The sequence below is a fragment of the Aspergillus lucknowensis genome, assembly GCF_044049455.1.
Source record: "Aspergillus lucknowensis strain CBS 449.75 chromosome Unknown BJX67scaffold_6, whole genome shotgun sequence".
Classification (NCBI taxonomy): Eukaryota; Fungi; Ascomycota; class Eurotiomycetes; order Eurotiales; family Aspergillaceae; genus Aspergillus; species Aspergillus lucknowensis.
In genome coordinates, this window is record NW_027263550.1 from 442226 (window position 1) to 462883 (window position 20658).

At 52.9% G+C, this 20658-nt stretch overlaps 11 protein-coding genes across 11 annotated transcripts; 7 read left to right on the forward strand and 4 right to left on the reverse strand.

Moving 5' to 3' along the window:
- Positions 1-258: 258 nt before the first annotated feature.
- On the forward strand, positions 259-1728 carry BJX67DRAFT_370308 (class I SAM-dependent methyltransferase; the record flags this gene model as incomplete). Its single annotated transcript, XM_071030900.1, has 8 exons — positions 259-300; positions 356-399; positions 452-537; positions 645-661; positions 717-752; positions 805-943; positions 1053-1092; positions 1143-1728. 8 exons carry the CDS (start codon positions 259-261, stop codon positions 1726-1728), a joined length of 990 nt encoding a protein of 329 aa, XP_070889353.1.
- A 419-nt stretch (positions 1729-2147) lies between these two features.
- BJX67DRAFT_345427 (cation diffusion facilitator family transporter) lies at positions 2148-4564 on the forward strand. The gene is made up of 5 exons (XM_071028349.1): positions 2148-2413; positions 2466-2512; positions 2564-2650; positions 2719-3042; positions 3098-4564. Exons 1-5 carry the CDS (start codon positions 2335-2337, stop codon positions 4136-4138), a joined length of 1578 nt encoding a protein of 525 aa, XP_070889354.1. The 5' UTR covers positions 2148-2334; the 3' UTR covers positions 4139-4564.
- BJX67DRAFT_281272 (putative manganese ion homeostasis (Fr)) lies at positions 4470-7089 on the forward strand. Its single transcript, XM_071026668.1, has 2 exons — positions 4470-5136; positions 5196-7089. The coding sequence occupies exons 1-2, from the start codon at positions 4801-4803 to the stop codon at positions 6861-6863; spliced, it is 2004 nt and encodes a 667-aa protein (XP_070889355.1). The 5' UTR covers positions 4470-4800; the 3' UTR covers positions 6864-7089.
- A 628-nt stretch (positions 7090-7717) lies between these two features.
- BJX67DRAFT_281564 (uncharacterized protein) lies at positions 7718-8881 on the reverse strand. The gene has a single exon (XM_071026671.1). It carries the CDS (start codon positions 8783-8785, stop codon positions 8006-8008), a length of 780 nt encoding a protein of 259 aa, XP_070889356.1. The 5' UTR covers positions 8786-8881; the 3' UTR covers positions 7718-8005.
- BJX67DRAFT_370311 (sugar porter family MFS transporter) lies at positions 8830-10533 on the forward strand (the record flags this gene model as incomplete). The annotated part of the gene is made up of 3 exons (XM_071030901.1): positions 8830-8927; positions 8990-9780; positions 9833-10533. The coding sequence occupies 3 exons, from the start codon at positions 8830-8832 to the stop codon at positions 10531-10533; spliced, it is 1590 nt and encodes a 529-aa protein (XP_070889357.1).
- BJX67DRAFT_282038 (putative ab-hydrolase associated lipase) lies at positions 10389-13129 on the forward strand. Its single transcript, XM_071026673.1, has one exon. It carries the CDS (start codon positions 10948-10950, stop codon positions 12871-12873), a length of 1926 nt encoding a protein of 641 aa, XP_070889358.1. The 5' UTR covers positions 10389-10947; the 3' UTR covers positions 12874-13129.
- BJX67DRAFT_281561 (uncharacterized protein) lies at positions 12968-13387 on the reverse strand. The gene is made up of 2 exons (XM_071026670.1): positions 13328-13387; positions 12968-13251 (listed from the first exon to the last, which is right to left on the reverse strand). The coding sequence occupies exon 2, from the start codon at positions 13226-13228 to the stop codon at positions 13049-13051; it is 180 nt and encodes a 59-aa protein (XP_070889359.1). The 5' UTR covers positions 13229-13251; positions 13328-13387; the 3' UTR covers positions 12968-13048.
- Positions 13388-13891, reverse strand: BJX67DRAFT_281560 (uncharacterized protein). Its single transcript, XM_071026669.1, has 3 exons — positions 13818-13891; positions 13661-13724; positions 13388-13566 (listed from the first exon to the last, which is right to left on the reverse strand). Exons 1-3 carry the CDS (start codon positions 13835-13837, stop codon positions 13462-13464), a joined length of 189 nt encoding a protein of 62 aa, XP_070889360.1. The 5' UTR covers positions 13838-13891; the 3' UTR covers positions 13388-13461.
- A 1846-nt stretch (positions 13892-15737) lies between these two features.
- On the forward strand, positions 15738-17087 carry BJX67DRAFT_370313 (putative secretory lipase; the record flags this gene model as incomplete). Its single annotated transcript, XM_071030902.1, has 1 exon — positions 15738-17087. The coding sequence occupies one exon, from the start codon at positions 15738-15740 to the stop codon at positions 17085-17087; it is 1350 nt and encodes a 449-aa protein (XP_070889361.1).
- A 466-nt stretch (positions 17088-17553) lies between these two features.
- Positions 17554-18585, forward strand: BJX67DRAFT_378358 (uncharacterized protein; the record flags this gene model as incomplete). The annotated part of the gene is made up of 1 exon (XM_071032328.1): positions 17554-18585. One exon carries the CDS (start codon positions 17554-17556, stop codon positions 18583-18585), a length of 1032 nt encoding a protein of 343 aa, XP_070889362.1.
- A 619-nt stretch (positions 18586-19204) lies between these two features.
- BJX67DRAFT_282341 (uncharacterized protein) lies at positions 19205-20280 on the reverse strand. The gene is made up of 2 exons (XM_071026674.1): positions 19570-20280; positions 19205-19516 (listed from the first exon to the last, which is right to left on the reverse strand). Exons 1-2 carry the CDS (start codon positions 20185-20187, stop codon positions 19376-19378), a joined length of 759 nt encoding a protein of 252 aa, XP_070889363.1. The 5' UTR covers positions 20188-20280; the 3' UTR covers positions 19205-19375.
- Positions 20281-20658: the final 378 nt, after the last annotated feature.

Below are 20658 nucleotides of genomic sequence, written 5' to 3' on the forward strand. Positions count from 1 at the left end.
TGAGACGGCTCCAAGCGCCGTCTCAGACAATGAAACGGCGTGATTGTCGTGCAGCTGACCTCGGAAGATCACATTGCGTCGACAGCGCACATTGTGGATTTCCATTTGTGAAGCTGGTCAGCACTAACGGGTGGCCCGACCAGCCGTGCGATCCTTCGCGTTGCAGGGGTGTTCCGCTGTTGAATAAAAGCGATCTGGATTCTGACGGGCTCTCTCCCACCACGTTGACTCTCTTTTGGAGCTGTCACATTGATCACCATGGCCCACCAGTCGGAGAGCCAGCGACCCATCGTTCCAGAGGCAAGCCGTTGGGTTCAGCATTCAATATCTTCAACTAACCGGATCTGGAGTACAGGCTGATTCAGATCTTTACACGGACGAGGAGGACGATGGGAGCATGTATGTCATCGAACACGCCGATAGATTCTGAACTGACAAGGCTGCATCAAAGATCCGAAAGCAGCACCACCGCGTCGCTTACGTCCAGTATCATCAACTACCAGTATGACCCTTTTTATCAATGCTCAGGCGCTCCCAGTTGATAATGTGTCCAGATACGAGGTCTGATCTCTGCCGAGGGCAGACCGTAGGCAATTCCAATGCTGATGCTGATCAGAATGGGCGACGATATCATGCCTATCGAGAAGGGCAGTATATGTTTGTATGACAGATCAGTCACAAGACACGCGACGCTCGCTAATCAGACAACTCCTTAGCCGAATGACGAACGGGAACAAGATCGGCTCGATCTCGTACGTCGGACACAAACACCCAGCTTACGCATGCTGACCCGGGTTTGTGTAGCACCACCACATCTGCAATCTCACACTTGGGGGGGAGCTATACCGAGCGCCTATCAAGCCGGGGTTAAAGAGGATCCTAGATCTAGGGACGGGAACCGGAGCGTGGGCAATTGACATGGCAGAGTATGGCACTCGTGCCGGTCGCAGACATTCGCTAACTGATGGTTGTGTGGATCAATAGCTTATTCCCCGAAGCCCTCGTGACCGGTTTGTTCTGAAGGGCTCCGAACCATGGAAATCTGTGCTAAGTAAATATAGGGACGGATCTGAGCCCGATCCAGCCTTCATGGTAGGTACGAACGGCCTCCTTCAACGAATCCGTTGATCAACGGTTTTCAGGGTGCCTCCCAATTGCCAGTTCGAGATCGATGACTTCGAACTCCACTGGAACTTTTCGCAGCCGTTCGATCTTATCCACATGCGGGGTATTGAAGGATCAGTGAAGGACTTCCGCAAACTATTTAATCAGGCACACAACAACCTGAATCCCGGAGGGTGGTTTGAGATTTGCGACTTCACGGTTGGAGTCTTCTCCGACGACGACACAGCCGATAAAGCGACCAACCTGCAACAATGGCGGGCTCTCTTAGTGGAGGCGAGTCAGAAATTCGGCAAGCAATTCAGTGTAGCACCGAACTATAAGCAGTGGATGAGCGATGCTGGGTTTAAAAACGTCGTGGAGGAGATCTATAAAGTGCCCTTTTCTCCCTGGCCAAGGGATCCGAAGCTCAAAGAGCTTGGGCGGTATCATCAAGCCAACATGCTCGAGGCACTTGAAGCATACTCACTCGCCCTTATGACTCGCTTCCTCGGATGGACAGTGGAAGATGTACAAGTGCTGCTGGTGGGGGTGCGCAAGGAAGTGACAGATCGGACGTTGCACATATATTCCCGGCTGTACGTCGTGTACGGACAGAGGGGGTGACAAATGAGCTCTGACCGTATATCGATGATTTTCTCATATGCAGGCGTTGAAATGGGTGTGTGCATTATTGAAACATCGCTTGAATGATGAGTAGCTTTCGCGATCTTTTCTGGATAAATTCGAGGACTTTGTTGTAGGTGAGAGTGGTGGTAATGGAGAACGGACGATGAATGACGCCATGGCACCAGACGAATAAACACAGACGACTTCAAGTTTCTCAACGGCCTTGGAGCTCCGAACTGCGATCTCGGAGATGGGATTCTTGAGTAACAGTATCCCGAACGACCAACGATAGAAGAAATCTCCAAGCTAAGTCGTAATGGTGGAAGTGCGTCATCCGTGTGGTGTGAGCAGCAAAGACGCTGAGATCCACCACAAATTCCGCCACTCTTCGAGTTGGACTTCTTGAGCGGTTCTCTTCCGGAACTGCGAGATTTCTCCAACTCCCTCGTTTTACTCTCTTCCCCTCCTCTTTGCCTTTCTCAATGAGTTATTTGCATCCTTGCTGTTGCTCTACTCCCTCCTAACACGTAAAGATATTCTCTGTGCCGAGGTTGCCCCTGCTGCTCGTGTCGCTCGGCGCTGGTTTCGTCGCAAATATCCGTCATGGGCCTTTCCAAGACCAACAGGATTTTGATCCTGTTGGCGATAGACACTGCTTTCTTCCTGCTGGAACTGATCGCCGGTTTGTGTTCCTTGGATTCTGCTCCTTGTTTCTTGCTAACATTCTCTGCTAGGTTATTCCGTCCACTCTCTTGCCCTCGTCGCCGACTCCTTCCACATGGTGCGACATGTCGAACCTCCGCTCGAAACTCCTTGTCTAACGTGTCTCTAGCTCAATGATGTACTCTCCTTATGTGTTGGACTCTGGGCCGTCAAAGTCGCCAACAGCGAGACTTCCTCGAAGATGTACACGTACGGGGTGAGTGTCCATCCCTTCCTTCCCATTGCCCGCCCTTGTTGGAATTCGGCCTGACACACGACCATCAGTGGCAACGAGCTGAAACCCTCGGTGCGCTCGTCAATGGTGTATTCCTTGTCGCTCTATGCTTGTCCATTTTCCTCGAAGCGATACAAAGATTGGTGGAACCGCAGGAGGTGAAGAATCCAAAATTGGTCTGCTTTGTCGGATGCGCTGGACTGCTGTCGAATATTTTGGGATTGGTTCTGTTCCACGACCATTCGCATGGAGCCCACGGCCACACCCATGGGCAATCCCATGATGCTGAGGTAGTGGAAGATGTCGATGCCGCAGAACAAGGCTATAATCGAGAAGACCATGGTGTTCCTCCACGCACAGAGCGGGGCGTGGCTGTAAGTGGGCATATATCATACTCTTCGTTGAGCGTCTTTTTAACTTCCGGCGCAGGGCGAAATCACTGAACCCACCGCGACATACTCCCGCCGCCGACCCTTCGATACCCAAACCCGCAGTTCTCGCCGATTTAGTACACCTTCCCGGGGCTTGGAGGATATTGGGGGCCACCCTGCGAGTATGAGACAGGACATTATCATCGCAGCCAATCGAAGTCAATATCCAGATGATGACGAGAGTTCCGGCTCGGATAGTGCGCGTGAGGAGATTGGCGTGACGAATGGCCTCAGTCCCAATGAACAGTCGACGCTGTTAAGTCACAGAGACCGAGCATCCAACTATACCGACGAACACACTCCCATCCGCGACCGGACTCCCAAAGCTGCCTATGATCCTCACGAGACGCACAACCACGCTCAGCCCAAACCGAAGGAGCAAAAGCACGGTCATCACGATCTTAACATGCGCGGCGTCTTTTTGCACGTTATGGGCGATGCGTTAGGGAATATCGGCGTCATCCTGTCCGCGCTTGTTATCTGGTTAACCAATTACTCTTGGAGATTCTATGTCGACCCCGGCATCTCGCTTGTGATCACTGTGATCATTCTGATGTCGGCAATTCCCCTCTGCAAAGCTGCTTCCCGGATTCTATTGCAGGCCGTGCCGCATGGACTCAGCATCGACCATATCAAGGAAGATATCGAACAGCTCCCCGGCGTCATTGGCTCTCACCATCTCCACGTGTGGCAGTTGAGCGACACAAAGACTGTTGCCTCGATCCATATACAAGTAGATACCGAAATCAAGGGAGAAGGCTCCGAACGGTATATGCATCTCGCCAAGCAAGTACGGCAATGCCTCCACGCATATGGCATTCATTCTTCAACCATCCAACCAGAGTTTCCTCGCGATAGTGATACAGAGGACAGCCATGTCCCTCTATCTTACTCTCGCGAAAGGAGCACGGATCCATCACAACCAGGGACCTTTCCAGGGGGGCCACCTAGCATCCGCGACGGGGATCCCCAGGCCTGCCTTCTTGAATGTGACGAAGATTGTACGGGCAAGCACTGTTGCCCGACGAAGCCTACCTAATCACTCTTGTATTTATTATTCGTTACCTTATCTATACGGCTGTTTTATTCATAGGTTGTCCCTAAAAGCTCACTTTCTGACTCTGTGTTTATACCCATTCTTTCGAGGAGTCAATCTTGGAATCCCGACCGTCATGCGTTATATTTTTTGCCTTTTTAGAACTGAGTTCCGGGACCTAATGATGGACCTAATGATACGTGCTAATAGAATACACTTTATCAGTGTGTTTGGGCTTGCTTCTTATGGAATGAGTAGCTTGGTTGCCGAATGCATCTTGCCGGCAGCAGGGGTCGAAGCGCCTAATTCGGGGGGTGCGCGATGAATCTGGAGCCGATAGTGTGCAAGGTGGAGGTCCATCTTGAAGATCCGAAAATCCAAATGGCTGGGGCACGTGATGTGGCCAGTTGTCGATCCCCCGAGAGCTTCGGCTCGAGCAACTAACAATCTCCTTAGGAAGATCAGTACTCGTCCAACTATGAGACACCATACGAATCGATGATGCTGTGACTACTGCGGTAAAGTGTGCCTTTGAGATAACGGAAACACGCCTAGTCAGTGCCACCGGCGCAAAGCCGTTCTCGATATCAGCTCCGACTTCAGCCCCCGCGGAGCAATGCAGCAAGGCCGTTAGGATCGCTTGACCACCACGTTGGGATCCGATTATGAGTTACTCGTATCTACCGACGTCAAGCGCCAGTGCTTACCGTCCGGCACGTCGTGATCACTTTAACCCTTCCGGTGTTGTGAAGACCATACACGATGCCCTGCCATCATGGGCGACACAAGGGATATCCGCGGCCGCCCACTCGGCGTCTGGTCGTTTGGATCGGCTTAAGAATAGATCTGAGCTGAAGAGGCTAGCGTGGAAGGTGACGAGATGGCTTTTCACGATCACGAATGGTCTCATTATTTTGTGGATATATACGCTGTGGTGGGGAGAGCGAAGCGTCTTCCGGGACAGCCTTGAGTCATGTGCCTGGAACGCTTGGGAGAAATGGGTGAGCCTCATGGGAGTCATCGTGTAAATAGGGTTGTTGCTAATAATTGCGGTCTCCAGCCTACAGAAGCCACACCACATCATCTCGTCTTTATTGCCGACCCCCAACTCGTTGATCCTCACACTTACCCTGGCCGGCCATGGCCGCTCTCTACACTAACTGTGAAGTTCACGGATCAGTATATGCGTCGCTCCTTCTCCTCGATACAGAGTCATCTCGACCCCGACTCGGTCTTATTCCTCGGCGATCTCTTCGATGGTGGAAGGGAATGGAGTACTCCGCACAGCACGAGTCCCGAAGAGCGTTATAGGAAATACAACGATGATTTCTGGAAGGCGGAATTTCATCGCTTCGTCAAGATATTCTTAGACCCGTGGAATAGTCAAGAAACGCATTCGACGAATCCCCGAGGTCGCAGATTGATTGGCAGTTTGCCAGGGAACCATGATCTGGGATTCGGCTCTGGAATCCAGCTACCTGTTCGCGATCGATTTCAGAACTTCTTCGGTAAGGGAAATCGCGTTGATGTTATTGGGAACCATACGTTTGTCTCAGTGGATACTGTTTCGCTGAGTGCGATGGATCAGCCCGACCCCAAGACTGGGAGCACAGGTGCGGGGAATGGAGATGGCGCACGACCAAACCAGCAGATCTGGCAGGAACCGGAAAACTTTCTGAATGCTATGAAGGAGCATAGAGGCCGAGCCGAGATGGACGAACTTTGCTTTCTAGGAACACCCCAAAAAGGGCGGCTGTTCAAGCACGAAGTTGCTGAACCCTCCACGCCAGTGGTTTACCAGGACCCCGACCCGGAGATTATTGGGTTCCCCGCTATCCTATTGACTCATGTGCCCTTATATCGGAAGCCGGCTACACCGTGTGGACCGCTGAGAGAGCGATATCCTCCCTCCTCAGATGGGATCCTCGAGCAAGATGAACCGAATGCTCTGAAACTCAGTGGCGGGTATCAATACCAAAACGTACTGACCCAGACAATTTCCAACGAAGTGGTCTCTAAAGTCGGCCCGAACTTGATACATGTCTACTCCGGTGATGACCACGATTACTGCGAGATCACGCATCGGGAATTCAGCGGCTCCCCGAAGGAGATTACCGTCAAAAGCACATCCTGGGCAATGGGCGTTCGGAAACCAGGATTCGTCCTAACCAGCCTCTGGAACCCCGTTGATCCCTTCACGGGAAAGTCCACCAACGAAGGAGCTCCTGGAAGCACCCTCCAGAATCACCTCTGCCTGCTGCCCGATCAGCTTTCTGTCTTCATCCATTATGGCCTCGTACTAGGCTTTACGCTTGTGGTCCTTATTATCCGTGCCATCGTCCTGTCTTTACGGCCTACGCCCTCGCCCACTCCGGAACCAATATTACCCCTTGCGGAAACCCACGAGCTCCGCACGCGCAGCCGCGCTGTTTCCCACACTTCGTCCTCTAGTATATCTAATGCCTCGTTCATCAAGCCAGGCGGTTTAGCCAGTCGTGCGACGAACAATCCCCGCGTAACACCACCTCACTCATATAACGATACGTACCCCGGCCTTGACTATACCAGTGAAACCGACTCTTCCAAGTGGAAATCTAGTAGTACGGAGCGACGACGCCGCGGAGGTGACACGCTTCTCGGACGAGTCCGGCATGAGTTCATGGACTCGACTAAGAAAGTCGCCAGGATTGCACTTTCGTGGTATTTCTTCTTGATTTGGCGGTGGTGATCGGTGTGAAGGGTTTAAATAGGTATAATCGTCTGCATATATATGCTGGTATTTTGCATGGATTGCGGGGTTTTGGTTTCGGGATTGTCTCTTTTGGTTGAAATCTGTTGTGGCCCTCGAAGAGGCATCTGATGCGAGATTTGAGCGATAATGAATTTATCTCTTCTGATACAGGACTGGTGGTTGTTATATCTCTTGACGTCATGCAGCCAGCCTCCACCAATGAGACCCTTCCTCGTACGCTCTGGCCGTGGAACTTGCTGCGGGAATTGTTGAAATATCTAATCCCAGTTGAGATGTGGGGAATGGTGATGGGATCCTCAAGGTGGTGTTGAGTGAGATGACAACCCAGCATTCTCGATCCATGGGCCGCGAAATGACCGTTAAACTATGAGTGCATCAAAGTAGGAACCCCAAAGACCCAGGCCTTTCATGTTTGGGCTTCCACGGTTCAAGCGCTCAGTGCGACGGTCGACAAATGAACAGCTTCCGAAGGGCGAAGCTTCAGCTCCATGATGTTCCCTCCAATAAACTCGGTTCCACCACTGGGAAGCGCGGGATTGGAAGCAAGACTCCTTGGCCGGGTTAGCGCCCCCGAACTCGGTGTGTGATTTGGACAGGGAGCGGGCAAATCCCGGAGAATCGAACTTTCTCTGCGTCTTCCATGGAGTTTCCCTCTGCCGATCATGATCTTCAGTGCCCTGATCCTAAGCCTATGATGGAACTCATTTGACAGCCGTGTTCTGCCCATTGCAGTGCGTTTCGCGACGGAGCCCGAGGGGTGGAGGGCAAGTCGCGTCAAAAAAAAAAAACCGGATTCCCGCTGAAGCACGAGGAAGATGAAGAGGAAATTGAGGAATCGGGAGGTCTTCGGACAGAGTAGCCAGGACCGGACCGGGACTTGGGGGCGAACATCGGCATCCGAGTGGCCAGAGATCGGGGCTGAGTGAGGTTGGTGGGGTGCTGTGGTGCCCTTGGGTTTCAGGCCGCCCGACAAGGGCATTGAAATGCCTCAACAATTTTCCCCGTCTTGCGACAGCGGAGTCAGGTGGTAGTTTTCCGATGGAAATGCGCTTTCATTGATGGTGGTTATGGTCAAAACGGAAGACAACAAGAGGATGGTGGCGAGGAGACGGGAAGTGTTAACATTTCCCGATCGGGATCTCCAAGCAACCGCATTCGGATCGCTCATTCTTCCACCTCAGTCTCTTCTGCGGGTTCGACGCTCTTCGCGCCCCGCCACTCTTCGGCTCCATCTTTCCCAACGCCCGCTGCTTGTACCACCCCAGCTCTGTCTGCGACCGGCTTTCTCTGCCCAATCGTGTGACCCGAAGACGCCTCCAGAGACAAATTCGGCCAACTTCCGTCCACACTTGGGCAGGCATTCCCCCGCTGCCTGTCCACTCGATGTTGATCCCCTCGATTTCATCGGGCATGAGGGACGGAAAGCCTTGGTTGAGGAGCAATCCCGACCGAGTTTCCACGCGTCTTTGCGTCGGGCGAACGTTCCCCTGGTTGGCGCTGCGGGATTGATTCTCCCATGGTAGCATCGATTGCCACCCCGGTTCAGTCCTCCTAGACCATGCATCAACAAGCAAAGAAAGGAAATTGAGATGCAAATCTCCTCCATACATGGCATGCGATCCATGACATCTCTCATGCACGGAGTGGAGGCATTGCAGGTAGATTGCCTCTCGTGCGTTGGCTGGCACCCGCACGCCGATTTCGTCCGCTGATTGCAGTGGCAGTTTCTGGTTTCGGCCACGGTCCCTTCCCCATAGTGCCGGACATGGAGACGATTTGGACGTTTCCTCCGCATCATCACTCCCCGACTTCAGCAGTACAAAAGCGCCCTGGTGTCCGCTGGGGACCGTGGTCGGTGATCTTTTCTTCTTCCTGCTCGAGTGTATTTGATCTATCATTCACCTGTATTATTGCCCTTTGTCATTACTAGCATCTCCCAAAAATGGGGTTCATGCTCAAGAAACCAGATGATGCGGCAGGCTCAGCCTCCCCTGCAATCCTCATCGGCCTATTCGTGGCCTTTGGTGGTGTGTTGTATGGGTAAGCTTTACCTCCTTGCATGCTATCGCCAGGTCTGACCCAAGCTCACCAATGTCTGTTAGCTATGACACCGGCACTATCAGCGGCATCCTTGCCATGAAATACTGGCGGAGGCTTTTCTCTACCGGCTTCGTGAATCCCGCAGATAATATCCCTGATATCACATCTTCCGAGTCTTCTATGATTGTATCCATCCTTTCTGCCGGCACATTCTTTGGGGCTCTCACTGCTGCTCCCGTGGCAGATTACTTTGGTCGGCGTATTGCGATGATCATCGACTGTGTTGTCTTCTGTTTCGGCGTAATCCTGCAGACTGTGGCGACTGCAATTCCATTGTTCGTCGCGGGGCGCTTTTTCGCTGGGTTTGGCGTCGGCCTGCTCTCCGCTACGATTCCCCTATACCAGTCCGAGACTGCGCCGAAATGGATTCGAGGTACCATTGTTGGTGCGTACCAACTCGCTATCACGGTTGGCCTACTGCTGGCCGCTATTGTCAACAATGCCACCAAAGATCGGAATGATACTGGCTCTTACCGCATACCTATTGCTGTCCAATTTGCCTGGGCTATCATTCTGGTCATCGGAATGATCATCCTTCCTGAGACTCCTCGCTTTCTCATTAAGCAGGACAACCATGAGGCCGCCACGAAGGCTCTCGCTCGTCTTCGCCGCTTGGATGTTAATAATCCTGCCCTCGTGGAAGAGTTGGCGGAAATCCAGGCTAACCATGAATACGAGATGAGTATTGGTAGTGCCAGCTACTTAGAGATTCTTCGTGGATCCATTGGTAAGCGGCTTGCTACAGGTTGCGCTGTCCAAGCACTGCAACAGCTCGCAGGTGTTAATTTCATCTGTATGTATCCCTCCCTTTCAGATCTCATGATAATTAAGCTGACGAAGTGAAGTTTACTACGGGACTACGTTCTTCGAGGACTCCGGGATCAAGAACAGTTTTGTCATTACCTTGATCACAAACATCGTCAATGTTGTTTCAACCTTCCCGGGCCTCTGGATGGTCGAAAAATGGGGCCGTCGTCCCCTCTTGCTCTTCGGAGCGGCCGGAATGTGCCTTTCGCAGTTCGTTGTGGCTATTGTCGGCACGGTCACCGACTCGGAAATCTCGAATAAAGTTCTCATTGCGTTTGTCTGCGTTTACATATTCTTCTTTGCCTCGTCTTGGGGTCCTGTCGCGTGGGTTGTCACCGGTGAGCTCTTCCCGCTCAAGGCGCGAGCGAAGTGTCTCTCGATCACGACGGCAGCGAACTGGCTTCTCAACTGGGCGATTGCCTACGCCACTCCCTACATGGTTGACTCAGGACCAGGAAATGCCAATCTGCAGTCAAAGGTGTTCTTCATCTGGGGCGGGTGCTGCTTGATTGCGGGTATTTTCACGTGGGCGTGCGTCTACGAGACCAAGGGCCTTACCCTTGAGCAGGTTGACGAACTTTACTCCAAGGTTGCGGTCGCCTGGCGCTCCAAGGGCTTTGTCCCGTCGGTGCATTACACGGATGTGCGAGACCTTTCCTCTCGTAAGGGCAGTGAGCTGGTGGATTTAGAGGCGGAAGCTCAGGCGAAACAGAATCTTGAGCATGTGGAGAAAGCGTAGGGATAGACCGATTGCCTTGTCTGGATAGAGAGCACTGTATATGTTAGATTGGTGCAAATGTGAACCTTGGGAACACTCCTTCCGAGTTAGTGCCTCAGGCAGATAGTGGCCAATCATTTCACTTTCCAGTGACATCAGGACCCGCCTTCACATGGGCCGTTGCAGCAACCCTTGGAAAGCTTGGAACTCAGCAGGGGTTTTGGGATTTCCATCTTGTCCTTCTACCGTCAATTCCTCGCTCTTCTTTTCTTTATGTTATATACACCTTAATATCCGCTCCCTCCGTCTCTCACGGTGTCTGGCTCGTCTCGGCGTTTTCCGCAAGTCACTCGATGATCCCGCGTGATTTCCCCTCCTGGTGCACTTCGCTGAAGACATGACCCCTTCACTCTCGTGTCCGATGACGATCCCACGATGTTATTATCCCTGAATCCAGCCCACGATGCTGTCACAACCACCGTCGAAACTCATGGGACAACCCAGCTGCCGATGAGAAAACAGGAGTCGCAGAAGGACACCTTGATTATGCCGCTCGAGACAGAAACAGCCCTTGGAAACGCCACAGAGCTCTCGAAAGAGTTAGCACCTAAGCTGCACCGTTTAAAAGGACCACCGCACGAGGAAGAAGAAGAGGACGAAGTATCAGACGTAACTGACCGTCTCCTCGTCGATAGACGGACCACCCCTCCCGCCTTGGGGTCCTCAGAGACGGCTGTCTTTGCGATTCGAGAACATCCTTTATTCCCCCTGCTTCCCGTATACGACCATCCTCCTTCAACCCTTGACAGGTTGCGGTATACCGGCCTTCGATTGTCCTCATCTATACTGTCACTTCTATTTCTGGTGATCATCGTGGCTTGCGCTCTTGTTCGTGGCGTTTGGGCCTTGGTATCTGGGGCTGGACACTATATTAGGGGAAGGAATCCACGCGAGCAGCGCAAATTCTATGCAGAGGAACGAATGCGGAAATTAGAGAGAAAAACCTCGTCTCGAAAATGGAAACTCCGGCAAGAGAAGCGGGAGGTCGATGAAGAAGTGCCAGAGGACTGTCCTCCTCTAGAAGGAGGCAAAGACCGGGTTGTTGGTGACGTCGCATACTATGCTCGGAGGGTTGGCTTGGATGTGGAGACGTTCAAGGTTCAGACCGAAGACGGATTTGTTCTTACACTTTGGCACGTTTACAATCCACAAGAATATGTACCTCTCCCGGCTAGCGAGCGGGGGCATCGCGGGCCGCAAGTCTTTAGTGGAACGAAGCATCATCAATCGTTTGACCGGTCCCGGCGCAAGTATCCAGTGTTATTGATGCATGGGCTGCTTCAGAACTCTGGCGCTTATTGCGTAAACGACGACGATAGTCTGGCCTTCTTGCTCTGCAAATCGGGATACGGCGTGTGGCTAGGGAATAATCGTTGCGGACTAGAACCAGAGCATACAACCATGTCTGACTCTGATCCTCGCATGTGGAGCTGGACGATTCAGCATATGGGTGCCTTTGACCTAACCGCCCTGATCTCGCGTGTCCTCTACGAGACTGGCTACGAAAAGCTCGGCCTCGTATGCCACTCGCAAGGAACAGCACAAACGTTCGTGGCCCTAGCCAAAGACCAGCGCCCGGAGCTAGGAGAGCGCATTTCGGTTTTCTGTGCACTCGCGCCAGCCGTATACGCAGGTCCCTTGGTTGAATGCATCTACTTCCGGTTCATCCGCGTGCTCTCCCCCGCGGTTTTCCGACTCGTCTTCGGAATCCACTCCTTTATCCCCTTCATGCTCACCGTCCAACAATGTCTGCATGCCCACATCTACGGAAAACTCGGATACACCGTCTTCTCATACCTTTTCAACTGGACCGACAGCCGGTGGGATTACGGCCTCCGCGACCGCATGTTCCAATTCGCACCCGTCTACGTCAGCGCAGAGACAATCCGCTGGTGGCTCGGGGCCAACGGCTTCTCAACACACCAATGTATCCTCGCAACGAAGGAGACCTACCTGGCAGAGATAGAGGAAGACCGTATCATCCGCGTCCAAAATACAGGACCTGATATCGCCCGGACCGACGTAGCCTGGTATGGCCCCCAAACACCGCCCTTCGCCCTCTGGGTCGGCGGGTCCGACGAGCTAGTCGACGGCCGCAAACTGCTGCGGCGGTTCGAAAGCGGACGCGAGCCGCACGTCCAGATTGCTCATGCAAAGGTGATAGAAGACTACGAGCATCTGGATGTCCTGTGGGCGATGGACGCGGTAGAGCAGGTTGGCCGCGAGGTGCGCCAGGTGTTGTGGACGACGATGCCCGCTAATGTGCGAGCGATGAGTGTCACGCCGCGGGGTGTTGCATGATCCCTTTTTTTTTTTCCTTTTATCTTTTACCTTGGTAATTAGCGTGCATGTGTTTGCCTATATACTAGTAGAGTCTATCAGTAAAGACCTGAATACGACTTGCAAATATAGACCGGGGGGGGTTCTTTGCTTCAAGGATGACCTTGCAATAAAGCGTAATATAGCAAGAAAAGTGCTACCAACTGCGCATGTGCCGACGGCCAGGTGCCCAGTGTGGTCCTTCCCTCTTTCTTTCAACATCCCGAAAACCATCCTTCCAAGGTTTTCTTACGGCAAGACCCCAAATCGGAAGGAGCAATGCTGCGGGAAAGTTGAATATGGAAGGCACGACTAGGGGAACCTTGGGGGAATCCATCCATGGATGACGGTCGCACTTTCCTCATGCGCCAGGAATGAGCCTACGTTGGCGAGGAAGGCGCAACCCGGCCCCGGGGCCCCGGGCCATTGTACGTACTTTCCTTGTTGGGTATCAGAGATTGTGAGCCCTGGAGGGAAGGTGCCACCCCTCGCGCCTTCCTATTTAGACGACATATACTGAGGAGGAAGGAGCGGGCGGCGGGCGTACCTGCCTCTTGGAGCTACAGGTAGCTACTCTGGCAGCTCATCTAAATATCCCGAATCGACGGTAAGTACTCGCCATAGGTGGGAGCTTAAAGCAGCTGCCCAGGTGGTGTCGGCGAAGGGAATGCGAACCTATTCCGTTGCATATGGTGGTCAGTCTTTCCCGACCCCGAAGACACAAAAAGAAAAGAATGAAGAAGAAGAAGGCAGGAAGTGTGATGCATACACTATGTGCTGCGCAGGCTTTTGCCAAAGTCATTCCCAAGACCACCACTATCGAACAGTGTCGTCTGGTCATAAGTTAGACACGAAGTCCTTCGACCTAGGATACAGTTGTCACAGTATCCGCAGCATATACCACCAAACGCAGTGTTATCTCCCACCTTTCGTGTCTTGAGTCCATCTCCGGCCGCAACGATCGTCCCGACCGCCTCCTGGCCCATTATCCGGGGCGGATTCGTGCTTCCGGCTCCGCCCCAATAAGTGTGGAGGTCTGTGCCGCAAATGCCGGCCGCGGAGATGTGAATCACGATGTCGTTGGGGTGCTCGACTTTGGGAACGGGGAGGGGAGGGACATGTGGTATGGTTAGCGTTCCCATTGGATGGCTTCATTGTGCGAGTAGTCTCGCCAGGCATTGTGGTTGATATGTGTGAGTAATGTGAGTAATATGAGACACAAGCTGGACTCAGATGGACAGAAAAAGTTAGAGACAGAAGTCTACGTACCCCTTGTATCCGGTAAATGACATCCTGATGGCGCCGGTTAAGCTGCGATCGTGGTTTCGGTGGTTGGGTTGTGCCACCATCGTGAGTTGGTTTGGCATCTCATTTGCCCTCGTCTTGGAACTATATCGAATCCGCGAACACGGAACAGGATCAAGCTTGTCGGATTAACGTTATGTTGCTCGCTCGTTGTGTTGCTCATGGCTAGCATTCTCCAGGCAAAATGCAGAGCAGCTCAAGGAATGGCGGCAATCTGTTACGGTATCTTCAACAACTTTCAGCACGATCAAAACTAGGGGTTTCCATTTAAGCACGTGAACTCCGATCACTCTGGCGTCGCCTTCTCGACCATCGGCTGTATCCCACACCAACATACTCGCCTGCAAATTACAAATTGAAGTGGAGAACCGGCGGACTCGGTAGATCAACAACCCACAATGAGCCGGACAAAGGATGGCAAAATGGTCAATTGAAGGCGCAGGAGTCAAACGTCAAGCATATGTCCTCGAGCAAGTCTATCTCGGAGGCGCCGGTTGCAACCGCGATACGCGACTCGATACTCATCTTCAGTCAAAGATGCTGCTCCCGGGTTTGCAGGAGGAGAACCCGTGTCCAGATGTCTTGGAAAGTAACGGAGCTGTCCTCGTCAGATCCACACCTTCGAAGCGACGGCTACGAGGCTCAAGCGATGGGATGATACTTGGAGAACGTGCAGGGGATCTTGTATTGATTTCGACCTCCCTCGGCACCAAGACTATCCTCTTCAGCCGGCGCTCCGGCGGAATCCTCTTCCGTTAGCTGAGGACGTTGGTGTGTCACAAGTGAAAACAGCGAGAGACAGCTGGCTCACGTTCTGTCAAGCAAGCCGTTGGGACGGCACCCCAGAATGACATGCTGTATGGATCCACCCAAGTCAGGGGTTTGTGATCACAGCAGATGGAAGCTCGGCAATTATTTCGATGCGAGGGCAAGCAATGACAGTGGTTTGGCGAGCGAGCCGTGGGGTGGGCGCAGACTCGCTGAGAATACTGGATGAAGAAAAAGGTTCCACTCAAGTGATGCAGCTCATTTTCTTATTATTTACATGGGCGATCCATCTGACCTTCATGGATATGGAAATTCCCCGAATCATCGGTTGTGTGGCTTGGAAAATCAACGAGAAATCTGGGGAATGAGGATCGGCCAACAGGAGCCCATTCTGAGGTCGACTGATGGCCAAGAACCATGCCGGCGTCTCTCTAGTGTCGAAAATCCAGCAATCGGCTTTTGTTGTTCGCTTGGTGCATGATTCACATGGACCGGTGCCCTCAGGGACGAACTGGCCCCTCCGCCTCTTGTGCCGGCGTCCTCCCTTCTGGGTCCTCTCCGAACAGGTGCGTCTACCGTTCGGGGTGACCCGGTCCATACGATCAGCAAACACTTTGAGAAAGACGCTCGGAGCCAAGCGAAAGCGAGTTGGAGCGTTGCTTGGGGCCGTGGGGACTCGAGGGCTCGGGAGGAGTACAAAATACAGCGGAGCTGCCCAGGGACTTGCCTCTCGATCTCCTGTCAACCCCCCAACCTTCGCCGTGTTGTTCGTCATGGCCACTCTCCTCTTCCAGCTCCTATTCCTTCTGGTGCCGTATCTTGCATCGGCCTTTCCGGCCGTGACCGAAAGAGGCGGGCCTCTCCCACCAGGTGAAGACCCCTTCTATCAGCCCCCTGGTGGTTGGGAGTCCAAGGCCCCTGGTACGATTCTGCGTCACCGGGCTCCTCCCTTCCCTGTCGCGGCGTTCGGCTTGGCTAAAGTGAACCTGGATGCCGCGCATCAGATCCTCTACCGGACAACCGATTCATTTGGCGAGCCCATTACCACTGTGACGACTGTTCTTGTCCCGCATAATGCCGATTACACAAAGGTGCTGTCGTACCAGGTTGCTCAGGATGCAGTGGACCCAAACTGCTCTCCCTCATTCGCTTTGCAGCAGTTCTCCGGCGCGGGCGAGGCCCTTGCCCTCATCATGCCCCAGCTCGAGTACCTGTTCATGAGCTCAGCCTTGAACAAGGGCTGGGTCGTCATAGTCCCCGACCATCTTGGCCCCAAGTCGGCATTCCTCGCCAATCACCTCTCAGGCCAAGCTGTACTGGATAACGTCCGTGCCGCTCTGGGCTCTACCGATTTCACAGGCATCTCGGCGCAGGCCACTGTCGCATTGTGGGGATATTCCGGTGGCAGTCTGGCTAGCGGCTTTGCCGCAGAACTACAACCCTCGTACGCCCCGGAGCTGAAAATAGCCGGTGCAGCCCTTGGAGGAACTGTCCCCTTGATTCTGCCTGTGATTGACGCCGCGAACAAGGGCCCCTTTGCCGGACTCATCCCGGCCGGAATCCAGGGCCTCGCTAATGAATATCCCGTCGCTGTGGATCTCATCAGCGAAAATATTGTCTCTGATAAATGGGCTGACTTCAACAAGACCCAGCAGCTCTGCCTTACCGGCAACATCCTTGAATATCTCGGCGATGATGTCTACACTTACGTCAAAACCCCGGATATCTTCACCGGTCCTGTGGCTACGAAGCTCCTGACCGAAAATTCAATGGGCCAACATACACCCGAGATTCCGCTGCTGATCTATAAGTCTGCCAATGACGAGATCAGCCCTGTCGAAAACACCGACGACCTCTATGATGCGTACTGCGCTAACGGTGCGGATGTTGAATACGTGCGCGATATTCTTTCCGAGCACGCGGCTATGGTCATCACGGGAGGTCCTGATGCGTTCCTTTGGATAGTTGACCGCATGAATGGGGTTCCAGTACAGAAGGGGTGTTCGAAGAAGACGCAGTTGACGGGGCTTGCTGACCCGAGGGCAATTCTAGCATTGGGTCTCGATGTTGTACGGCTCTTCCTTGGGTTCTTGTTGTTGCCTGTCGGTCCGATCGTGCGGTGATTCTCAACAATCCAACGACAAAGAGGATCGGTGGGTATTCGACGACGGATATGAAAGAGCGGCTGATTGTGGTAATTGTAATGTCTAAAAGTAGTTTGAGTGCATAATCAGCATATGCCAATACTTAATCAATCCAGCGATAAGCAACTCGGCACGAAAAGTAGTTTTTCCTTTCAAATCTCTGCAGCCTTCGTTAACGCCCAATAGACTGAGATTCGGCAGGTTCTGATGTTGATCGCTTACCAATCTGTCGATGTTAGTATATCCAGTGGGGACTCGATCGATGAATATTGACCACTAGATGAAGCATGCTCCGGGGCTCCGAGTGTTGGGGCATTGGATGATGTAGATCGGTGGGGGACCGACGTTGAAGAAGACGTTGTCACCGTTGAAGTTGAGCAGCTGAGGATATCTGCATCCTGCAACCCCTCCCCTCCCCTCCTCAAACTCGGAAACAGCAACGAGAATGTCCCTCTTAGACCTTCCCCCCGAGCTCCTCTGCCTTCTTCCCGACTACATCGACAACATCGAGACCTTCACCAACGCCGCCTCCTCCTGTCGCACTCTTCGCGCTGCCTTCGCAGCAACACTGCCCTCCACGATCCTCCGCCTCGCCGCCGCCTCCGCACCGACTTTCTTCTCCCCGCATCCTCATTTCCTCGTCGCTGCTTCGATCCGGCCGGTCAGTGATTGGGCTTTGGGTAATGAGGAGCGCACAAAACTCCTCCGTGACGCCCTCCACGGCGGCATCTACCGCCTCTACGACTTTTGCCTCGAATATGGCGGCCTCACACTCGATCGCATTCGCCAAACGCACCTCACCCGCTTCTCCATATTAAATCCGCTCTCCGATAAAATTGACAAGATGGCAGGGGACCAGTGGATGAAAACGCCGAGGTTCTTTGAGGGCGGAGTGAGTGAGGCTGTCACGCTCTATACAGACGCCGAGCGTGCAGCGCTCCAGATCATCATCTACGGAGAATTATTCGGACGAAGTATGGAGGCATACCTAAGTCCCGCGGGAAAGCTGCCCAGCTTCGACATCACAATGCGACTGGATTATTTTCAGTATGCCCTCCCAAATGACGAGGTCCCGCACGATGTCCATGGGACGCAATTCTCCTACTACGAGGACCAGCGCTCGCTACGCCACATCTTGAAATGCAGACGCTGGAGGCGGATGTGGGCAGCCGCAATTCGAGAATATCTCGACGAGGGATTCACCGATGAGAAGCGTGCAGATGAGGACTGGCGGAAAAGTATGTTAAGGAGCGCTCTGCAGATGCAGGGTTTTGAGGGGATGCAGCTCGTCGCTTGCAAGCCGGGTGAGGTTTCCCAAGAGTATTTGGTGAAGGTTCGTCGCATTCGGGCCCAGATTCTAGCTTTGACGAAGCCTCCCGCCACGCAAACCTTCGGGAGTCGGAAGAAGTTGCATGTTTCGGAGGCCCCAGATCCATGGGCCGAGCTGGAGGTTGTTCATGGGGAACTCTGGCGCTGAGAAAGTAAATCTCCAGTACCTGAAATATGGGCCCGGCTGGATCTGGGGTACAACTGATTTTCCTCTTACCCTTGAGTTCCAGACCGTGGAAAGAGTCATGACCTCGACACGTGGATGCTTCCACCGTGTCCCAATCTTTTGACAACACAGCGCGACCCAGTCTCTCCATCAAATAATTTCTCTTGAACCCCATCACACTCCGCCAGGCTTGTCGGTTCTCGCTCCCCAGGCCATCTATCCCTTCCGTTCTGAAGCAGGACCCACGAATAGGGATCCCTCCAGTCTTGATAATCCAGACAATAGTCCTCATGCCCTTCATCAACGCATCTAGATCCCAGGATCCCGCAGGTAGACAGACCAGCTCCATGTGCAGATCCCGCTTTACCCTCAATTCCACCCCAGGAGAGAGTACTGTCGTTGGTTAAAGAGAGCATCCTATGCGGCAGCATCAGCGTTCCGCCGGCCCACAGCTTCCCATTCGTGATTTGAGGCAACCCTCAGCTAAAAACCAATGCCTAAACCGTAAAATACTGCAGCATGGGACGCGTGTGAGCACCTACACGAGTTTGGGAAGTTCGTGAGAAGGAGTCCTCCTCGAGAGTGGACAGTAGAGAAATTCACAACCATTATTGGAGTCAGAAAAGCTGTATCCATGATGCTCTTCTTTGTTATATACCAAACCAAACCATATCCGCATTTGAGTCGAGGGTCATCCATTTCATGAGCAAATTCATAGAGATTCGATTGCTAGTAACACCACCCAGAGACAGCCGAAGGCAGGTGAGATGATTCAAGGCTTGTAAGGCGGCGGGAGATCCTCAGTCTCTTCATCACTGTCACTATCATCACAGTCACTGCTCCAGGTCTCGGACGCGAGCCCCTGCATCCAGACTTCAGGGTTTTCCTCAACCTTCGTCGGTAAATCCACTTTCTATGCAACGTCAGCAAACGAATCTGAACCCAAAACAGGGGAAAGAGACATACCTTTCCATCTTGACTAAGAGCAACAACCGTCTCACCACAACTCCCAACGAGCTTCCCATTCTTCCACACCCCATTCCGCAAGACCATGCCCCGGAAATCCGTATTCAAAATCACACAGTCACTCACCTCGCAATCTCTCAATCTCGACTTCTTCACTCGACTATTCACCACCCGGCTCTTCTCCAGCGTCGACCTGTAAATCGCACTCGCAGAAACAACACTATCACTGGCCTCAGACCGCGCCATAGCACTATGGTTTGTAACAGTGGAATTCACCACATTCACCCGCCGCATACTCGAGACATCATCCAACGTCGAGTTTGTCGCCTGCAGCGAGCGTGCGGCGCGTACATTGTGCAGGGTACTCCCGTTCACCTTGCACCGGCGAGCCGTTGTATGCGAGAGCGTAGAGTTGGCGACGACGCACCGTTTAAGGCATGCTGTCTCCTTGGGTGCTGAATGGGGATTCTTTATAACCGTGACTGAGGATAGAGAGGACCGATGTATGCGATCGGCATGTGAGAGGTTTGATAGGGTGGAGGACGTAATTTGGGACCGAGTTATGGCCGGGGAGGAATTGGGGAATACAGTGTTGTTTATGGTGCTGTGTTTGGGCATTTTGGCCTTGTTCTTGATTCTTCTGGTTTGATGTGCTGTGTTGGAAGAGTGGCTTTTGGTTCTCCTGCTTCAGCCCTGGAAGGGATGTTGAGGGGTGGTTTTTGTATGAGAGAATATTGCTGCCTATGAACTTCGTCTCTTCCCCGGTGCTGTGGCTGCCCTTTTTTGGAAGAAATCAATAGGAGGATGAGTTATCTGACGAATGGATGCTTTTTAAGTTGCCATCGTGCCTGGCCCGACGTGGTAATAGGGGGAGCCTGGCATCGAGTAACTATTGAGCCTTGCGCGACTACACTCGCGGTGCTTAACCTATTGAGTCTTCTTGGTAGGCCAGCGGGGTACAGCCCCGGATTCTTCAAGAATCCGCAGAGACAGTTGACCAATAATGCCTCTCCATTCGCTGCATGTTTCAATAAGACCCTTTATTCTGTCTGCCTAATCCTTCGCATTTCACCATGTTGTGGAACCACG